Source organism: Penaeus monodon, chromosome 30 (assembly GCF_015228065.2).
Source record: "Penaeus monodon isolate SGIC_2016 chromosome 30, NSTDA_Pmon_1, whole genome shotgun sequence".
Classification (NCBI taxonomy): Eukaryota; Metazoa; Arthropoda; class Malacostraca; order Decapoda; family Penaeidae; genus Penaeus; species Penaeus monodon.
In genome coordinates this window covers 31,346,836-31,355,583 of record NC_051415.1, presented here as the reverse complement: position 1 = coordinate 31,355,583, position 8,748 = coordinate 31,346,836, and the positions used below count along the sequence as shown (strand labels likewise).

Sequence of the window (8,748 nt, the reverse complement as noted above, 5' to 3'; positions counted from 1 at the left end):
GTAATCGCAAAAGAAAGTCTATCAAAAGGGGAAAAAACTTACTTTAGTAATATTGAGAGAGATCCTATTTCTTCACCATACATGTGGGTATAGAAACTGAAGAAACATGTAGATTTAGTTTTCATTGGCTTGGTCCTCAGCCAGGCTACCTTATTGTATATGAATGAGGCATCAAGGTAAAAGTAGTGGCCAACGTGACTGAAGGTTGTATGGTCGAAGTTGGGGCCCATGCCTGTTCAAACAAATAAAACGAGTATATTAAAAATAAGGATTGCACTAAACATGTAACATTTCGTCCCAGTCAAGCATTGGTGGCTAATTCGAAATGTGCTTATACAACTCACCCAGAGTTTCCGTGCTTCCACTCCATAACGTCCAGTCGAAATCGTCATCAACACCGTTCTCCCCTTGTTCAAACCATTCCTTCCAGCTATTGTCCTCGAGTGTGTATCTGTGGTATTCCTTGCACTGTCCCGTCGCCTCGTCTTCACCTTCACCACAGTCGTCGCTCATATCACACACGTTCTCCACAGAGACGCACACCTGAAAGGAAGGATATCTGGTAATTAGAACTTTATCCACTTTCGACAAGAGAGAAATGGTAGCTGTCTATTTTGATTTTTACATGTGTAATCCAGAGATAAAGAATTCTGGTAATACTATACCTTTGTGATGGGACAAAGGAAGCCCAAATCGCAGTCATCTGGTTGTGGGTCAGGATAGTGGCAGTCATTCTCGAACTTCACTTCATCAATGGCAAACTTCCCATAGTAATCATTGGATGGAATCTTGTACAAGGATACCTGGAATGGTGATTTCTGTCTACCTATACCAACCTCACCAGACAGCCATTCTCTATCTTCATTAGAATTTGAGTTGAAGAAGGTCAAGTTTGTGAAGATTTCTGGTGTAATGTTGAGTCGAAGAACTACGTCAGATCCTAAGACTCCATTCATGTAGTACCAATACTTGAATCGACATGATGGGGCAGAGTTCTGATACCAGTGTGTATGAGTATAACCATCTTGATCTTTTACATTTTCATTGGTTTTATAAAGGAGAAGGAAATGACCTGCCTTCAGGTGTGTTGCATCCTCATATGGACCACCATTTTCTGTTCCAAAGGAGCTATCATTAGCCCTTGCTACTACCCAGTTGAGACTATCATTGACAGCTTCCTGCCATCCACACGAATCCATTTCAAAATTGCAGTAAGATGGACACATGACCTCATCACTAGCGTCTTGACAATCGTAGCGGAAGTCACACACTTTTGTCTTCATTATACATGCCTTGGAATCTTCACACAGAAACTCGTCCTCATTACACTGCCCCGGCGGTAATGTGGTTATCTGACAATCTTGTGAAAATGAAATGTCATCAATGGCAATGTCTCCAGTGATCGCCTCTCCTACTTTACCCTCGAACATGATCTTGAAATATCGTGCAAAATTAACAGGGACAGCCACTTTTTCCCATAGATACTCCTCAGACCCTGATGTGTGGAATATTTCCTTCTGTAGCTTCTGTGAATTCACAGATGTTTCAACTGCATATACAGTTAAGATGACATTCTGTTGGGCTCTTATCATGTACCAGAACCTGAATTTACACTCGCCTGCTGAAGGATAGAAAGAGGTGCTAGATATTCGGCCATATTTTCCTGTTGAGCCAATGGCACTTTCCAAATACAAGTAATATCCTGTATCATTTCCATATGTGTGATCATAATCTGGGCCTACATCCTCTGCTAATGTATCGCCATTCTTGCGAATCCACTGGAGTTCACTGCTTTCTTGTTCCCACCTGCAGAAGTCCTCTTCAAATGTGCACCTTTCTGGATATTTTTCACATACGAGACCAAGCTCATCTGTATTATCTCCACAATCATCACTGAAGTCACAAAGAGCATTGTGATCAATGCAGTTGCCATTTAAGCAACTGAACTCATCAGGTTTGCATATTGTTGGTTCTGGGACAGAACAGTTAATGAAGTGAATGTTATCTATCATTATCAGTCCCTCCTTTTCATAGTTATCTGCTTCAAATTTCAGACTCCAACCTGCTTCGTGTTCGCCTATTCCAACAATCTGTTCATGCCAATCTGATCCCATATCACTAAGAACAGACCATATTGTGTACTCATTTCCTGAATTGCTTTTCAGATAGACACGTAATGCCGATCCACCATCCTCTCCTCCCTGTTTGTAATAGCGGAAAGACATAACACATGATACATAAGACCGGCCTAGGGGTACACTCACAAGGTCAGCCGATGGTGAAATGCTACCAAACCTTTCTTCAGCAATCATGACTTGGCCTGCAAGACCCTCAGTAGGAGATTCATCTCGGGCCCAAAAATATGCACCATAACTCTGATCCTGCCATCCACAAATGCCGTCATCAAAAGTACACTCAGCACACGTTCTTTCATCTGAGTTATCTATACATTCATTAATGAAGTTGCAAACACGGTCCATGGGGATACAAGCTCCATTTTCACATTGGTAATCATTGCTGCATGGACTGGACGTAGTTGTGGTGACAATAGGTGGTCCTGTGGGCAGATAACCTCCTTTACCGCAGGTCTCACTAAAAGATATATCATCAATGGCTATCACAGATCGTTGTTCTTCTGTATAATCTAGAGTTGCAGCTTTGATGACATACTGGACAGGGTTATCCATTATGTAATGAGGTGGCACATACACCTCTGCTCTCTCCCAGTAAGGACCCACAGCCCCTTTTATTGTGAAATGAGTAGTAAGTGGCCCATTGACTGTACTCCTTATAGATACCATAAGGGTGTTCACTGCAGGTCCATCTATATAGTAGAAGAAACGCAATATGCATGGAGGAGCATTAGGCTCATATCTCTCCCATTTCATGACAGGACTTACAAGAGAGGCAGCTGTTGCATTTATATTACTCTGTGTGCTTTCAATGTAAAGGTAAGTTCCCATAGCTGTGTTAGTTGTATGATCACGTGGAGGAATAATATCCTGAGTGTCTGGCGATCCAAGCAGCCAGTTGTTCTCATTTTCAGTACCCCACTCACAGAGATTACCATCTTCAAAGTCACATCTGGCATAAAATTTATAGCAATCTGCTAACTCGGTGTCTTCATCGGAGTAATCTCCACAGTCATCAACAAAGTCACATCGCTCAAACATTGATACACAGGCCATATTGATACATCCATATTCTGTACATTCCTCAGGATCCTGTGGTGTAGGAAGGAAGCAGTTTTCAAACAAAATATCATCTACAGCTATATAACCACCCACTTCTAGATTACGACCTCCTTCAAACATTACATGGAATTCTTTTGATATTCTTCCAATATATGCTTTGCCTTCCCTCCACTCATCACCCTGGTCTCCTGTAAACTTTACCACTTCTACAGTTATGTCATCAACCTGGTATACCACTCTCAAAGTTCCAATATCATTTGCAGTTGATCCATACACAATATAGTAAAAACGCATGAGGCAGTAAGCTGCAGAATTTCGGAGTGTTGGACTCTGGAGGATGGCTTGGTCTCCCTCTCTGGACTCGAATGTTATTGGAACAACAGCCATGTAGTGTCCTTCAGGTGAGAGTAATGTATGGTCTAATGGAGGTCCGAAGGTATTATTCATTGTGCCTGAGAGCTGTTGCCATATGAACACTGAATGATCTTCATTAATGGTTTTCCACTGGCAGTGTCCTTGGTCAGCACCCTTTTGTTCAAATGTGCAATTGTATCCACAGAAGCGCTCATCCTGTGCAAGACTACAGTCCTGTATGAAATTACACATTTGTTCTTCATGTATACACAAGTTGTCACATTTTGTCACACAGTCTGGTTGTGACGAATTTGAACAAAGTCCACTTTCCACTTTAACATCATCCAATGCAATTACTCCGACTTCTCCATGGTCTGAGGTAGCACTCAATCTTAAGCCATATCTCTCGTATCTGCTTATGTTGACTTGCACAAATGTCCAGTCTGCCATTAAAGTACCACTGTGACTCCATACATCAGTAAGTTGTGTATCATATACATTTCTAACACTAAGAATAAGACTTGGTGACCCTGAACTTTGAATGTGATACCAAAAACTAACACATCGATCTTCTGCTTCCATAATGTTGGATTCCAAGACTCCGTTAGTTATATTGTTCTTATTTACTGCACTATATGTATCAACAAAGGCATAACTTCCATAAGGAGATCCCAGTGTAACATCTATCGGTGGAGCATTTACATTTGTGAGTTGATCACCACTTCCAAGCATCCAGTCAAAGTCATCTTCTGGAATATTCTTCCACATGCATAGATCTTCTTCAAAATTACACTCACTCATTGGCTCACATGTTAGGCGTGGCTGTATATCATCTAAGCCAATTATGTATTGCCCACCTCTTACAGTGCCTTCAAAGGCAAGAGAGTAAGGTTTGGGAAGTGACACGGGCAAAACATAGTGGTTCCAGTTGCGTCCAAGGATATCTCCAATGTACAGTAGAGGTTCTGGATTGATATTCCCATCCAAGCGAGAGTAAACTGTCAGAGTTGATGCATCGTATCCCTCATAGCCATTCAGATATACCCAGAACTCAACACAACTATATTTAGGATCAAACTCATTAGTGAATATCATAGATGTTCCTGGATCTGTGAGCCTGATGTAGTGTCCTTCAGCCTCTTGAGTGGAGTGATCTGAGCTGGGGACATTTAACTCCTCATCTAAACTTGCTGTTACAAGATCCCAGTCAGTTTCATCTTCTAGTGACTGCTCAAAATGGCACATACCATTCTCAAAGTCACAGAGTCCACTGCTCTTACATGGAGTGAAATCAAACAGTATATCATCAATAGCAATATTGCCGCGCCCTGCATACTTAACATGTGCTTCTAATATCATCTTGCCACTGTCACCTTTAGAAAACTGGACTTTACCTTGAATCCATTCACGACTTTGCTCACCAGATCTTTCCCAAAGTGCTTTGCTGTGATTACTGCCTGTCTCCATTTTCACTGTTAATTTCCCAACTTCAAATCCATGCATGTGATACCAGAAAGATAAACATGCAGCACTAGTACCAACATTAAAATCAGGACTGATCAATCTAGCAACTTCATTTGAATATTCATTAGGAAAAGCATAGATGTAATGACCGTCCTTTGCCATGGTAGTATGGTCAGTGTCTGGACCTGTCTCCACACCATCAGGTGGTGTCCCCTGCCAGTGCCTCCAGTCAAATCCATCATCTTTATCTTGCTCCCAGTAGCAGATTTGGCTGTCTTTTTTCTCAAAGTCGCAGTCATATACCGTCGGCAGATGAGTGGGTTCAGGTGTAGTTAAGGGTGGGGGAAGAGTGATAACTTGACAGTTCTCAGTAAATGCAATATCATCAATAGTAACTGCATCATATTTAGAGAATGTTATATCTTCATCAACAAGGATAAGTATTGCTACTTCATAGGTGTCTGTTGTTATGTCTGCATTTATTACTGCTTCTTCCCACAGATATTCTAAGGAAGAGTTATAAACCTGCAGCAGAGGGTCTCCATCACCTTGCCCTACTAAATTAACACTGAGGGTTGCATTAACTATGTGTTGCATTGAGTACCACAGAGTTATGCACTTTAGTTTTGCAGGGACTGTACCACCAAACAGCTTGGCAGAGTCTCCTTTCTTCTTACCTTCAAGCTTAGCTAAGCATGTAATGACCTGTCTCATAATTAATTGTGTGATCCACCAGGGGTCCTGTGCCTTCTTTGCCTGTAGCTCTTATCCAGTCAAATGAGTCGTCACCATTGTCTGCATTGTACCAGTCACAGAGATCATATTCAAAATCGCACACATGTCTTCTAGGACAAATGCCAGGGACGAATTCAACATCATCCAAAGCAATACTACTCATATTGTTTGTCCCTGTTATGCCTTCAAACCTTACCACAAATTTCTGCAGGTCTGGGAGAGTTACCATGCCAAGGCTCCACATCTCAAACGTGTTGGATCCATGAGACCAAACAGGAACAAACATATCTGATATTAATGGGTCTTTTAAGGCCACTGCCAAATCTCCAACTTTTTCTCCTAACAAATGATACCAAAACCTAAGGCACTGAACACCCACAGACTCATATAAGGGAGACTCCAGGAATCCCCTTCTTTCAGGTTTTGCTTTTATTTTCAGGTAAGCATAATATCCCATTTCAGTATTAGTAGAGTGATCTACAGGTGGGTTTTCAGTCACATTATGCTTGCCCCGGTCCCTCTTCCAAATTGTGGTGCCTCCTTCACCCTGTTTCCATTGACAAAAGTCCTCCTCAAAATCACACAAAGCTTGGCTCAGCTTCGAAGTCATTTTTATATCATCTATCGCCACTAATCCCAGACCTGCCTCCTCCCACTCTGCTTCAATGATAATGGTGAAGTCATCATTTGGATCAAGACTTTTTTCAAATAACATCCATCGATCTTCTTGAGAATCCCTGAGCTCAAACAGAGTTTCATTTTGTTTCGTATTCTGCAGCATCTGTATAATTCTGAATATTCCAACATTTTCGCCATAGAAGTAGTACCACATAGAGAAGACGTTCTTTGAATCATGTGGCTCAGATTGGGCTGTACTCAAGATTCTTGCCTTATCACCTTTGTTTGCTGGAGTCACAAAGTCTACATACATGTACTTGCCCTCGCCCGTAGTGTGGTCACCAAGCTGATTGTGGTATATGTCACTCATTTTCCACTCCCGCTCTGCAGAATGATCTTGCCTCCAGTTACAGTCTTCAGGTTCTTCAAAATCACAATCCAGTCCCAGAAGAAGCTCATTACAATTGAAGAAATCAATATCATCAATAGCAAGAGCTGAGTGAGAGGCAGCCCAGTCACTACTCTGGTCAAAGACTGGAGTTGCAGCCAACTTAAAGTAAGCTTTCCTTGGTGTAAGTCTGGCCGGTGCAATGACTTCATACCATAGTTCTTCGTCTACTGAGTATGTTGAGTTGTAGAGTAGATGATCAATTGTTCTCATAATCATTGTGATAATACAGAGCTAGGTGTGCATTCATGCCATGCTTGACGTACACCCAAAAATGCAATTCACAGTAGTATCCTGTTGTGTGTTGTACTGGTGGACTCACCATGACTGCTGTCTTACCCTCTATACCTTCTGCTCCCTCAACATACACATAGTGTCCTTCGGGCACTCCATAAGTATGATCTAGATGTGGGTGCTCATATGCGCTTATTGACTTAGCAACAATCCGTTTCCACTGGAAGAGGCCTTCACTAACGTCTGACCAATCACACATGCCATTTTCGAAATCACATTCACCGCAGTTCTCTTCATCAGCTTTATTACTGCAATCTGCTTTCCAGTCACATCTATTTGCACTTGGAATGCACTCATCCTTTGTCCTGCAATAGAATTCATCATCACTACAGGGATTATATGGAGGCATTGGAGTGGATCCTATAGGGAGAGTAGTATTGACTTGCTTGCAGACTTGTGTGAATGAGAGATCATCAATAGCAATATCCGTAAACTCGAGATTGCTAGTAACTCCTTCAATGATAAACTGGAATGGCTTGCCCTCACTGACTGAAGCCTGTACAACTGCACGATCCCAAAACTGTCCTTGCTCCCCTGTCCTCCTGAAAGCTAGAATCTTCTCTCCATTCCATTCTGTTACGATGTAGACATTCAGCTCCTGTACATGTTCTCCATACATGTAGTAATGGAATCGAAGTTTGCAGTTGACCGAATCGTCCCCTTCCACAGTCAAAACAGGGCTGAGTAGCCAAGCACGGTATGTTTTAGTGTCTTTCCCCTCTTCTGCATTACGGGAGGAAGGATTTGTGATGTACATGTAGTGACCAACTGAGAGTCGAGTTGTGTGGTCGACCGGAGGGCCTGTCAGGAAAGTTCTACTGCCAACAGGTGTCAGACCACTCCCATACTGCCAATCTGAAAGTTAAAGTACAGTCATGGTATACTTAGTTCACAAAGAAAGTTATTGTTCCACAGTTTGTTACTGGAAAGTGATATTGCCTTACATGTCAACTGCTAAAATAAACAGATATTGATATTTACTTCAGTATGTGTTAGGAATATAACGGTTTACTCCATTTTTAACATTAGCTTGGTGTTAATCATTTACGATTTTATCTCCAGTTAATCTGAACATTTCTTATATATGATCTATACCCTAATGTATACTAAAATTCAGTTTTTACCAATGTCATCGTTTTCAGGTTCTTGAGTCCAGAGACACAACTGATCTTCTTCAAAGTCACAAATATTTGGATATGAACCACAATTCTGTTCATCACTTAGGTCACCACAGTCGTTCGTATTATCACACAAGAGGTCCGGTGCAATACACAATCCTGTGAAGAGATGCTTATTATATGATACTGTAGTATACTTGTAGTATTCATAATATATTTCACTGATGATGTAATATTTATGTAAACAAAAGTGAATTGACAATGGCATTTTCCTTAATGGCATTTTTTTAAATATGAGTGTTCATTAAATGATAACGAAGAAAGTATAGATGCAAAACTACATCTCTCAGATTAACGACAATACATATTACAGAATATTTCGTAAATGCTGTACAGGTGCATCATGAATCCTTATTTCCAGTTGACATCAAATCATGTTCTGCAACAGTTTCAAAATATACCAAATATACTTCGAATGAAAAATGTGTTTCATAAAACATTATCAATCTTTTATGTATAGTTA

At 41.0% G+C, this 8,748-nt stretch overlaps 1 protein-coding gene across 1 annotated transcript in view; it reads right to left on the bottom strand.

Moving 5' to 3' along the window:
- LOC119592422 (MAM and LDL-receptor class A domain-containing protein 2-like) overlaps positions 1–8,748 on the bottom strand; it is a gene marked incomplete in the record, with an annotated part of 30,439 nt that overhangs the window by 14,700 nt on the left and 6,991 nt on the right. Inside the window, 6 exon segments of the mRNA XM_037941244.1 lie at positions 43–232; positions 345–543; positions 666–5,717; positions 5,944–6,980; positions 7,015–7,962; positions 8,232–8,384. Of these exon segments, the coding sequence (XP_037797172.1) occupies positions 43–232; positions 345–543; positions 666–5,717; positions 5,944–6,980; positions 7,015–7,962; positions 8,232–8,384 (7,579 nt within the window).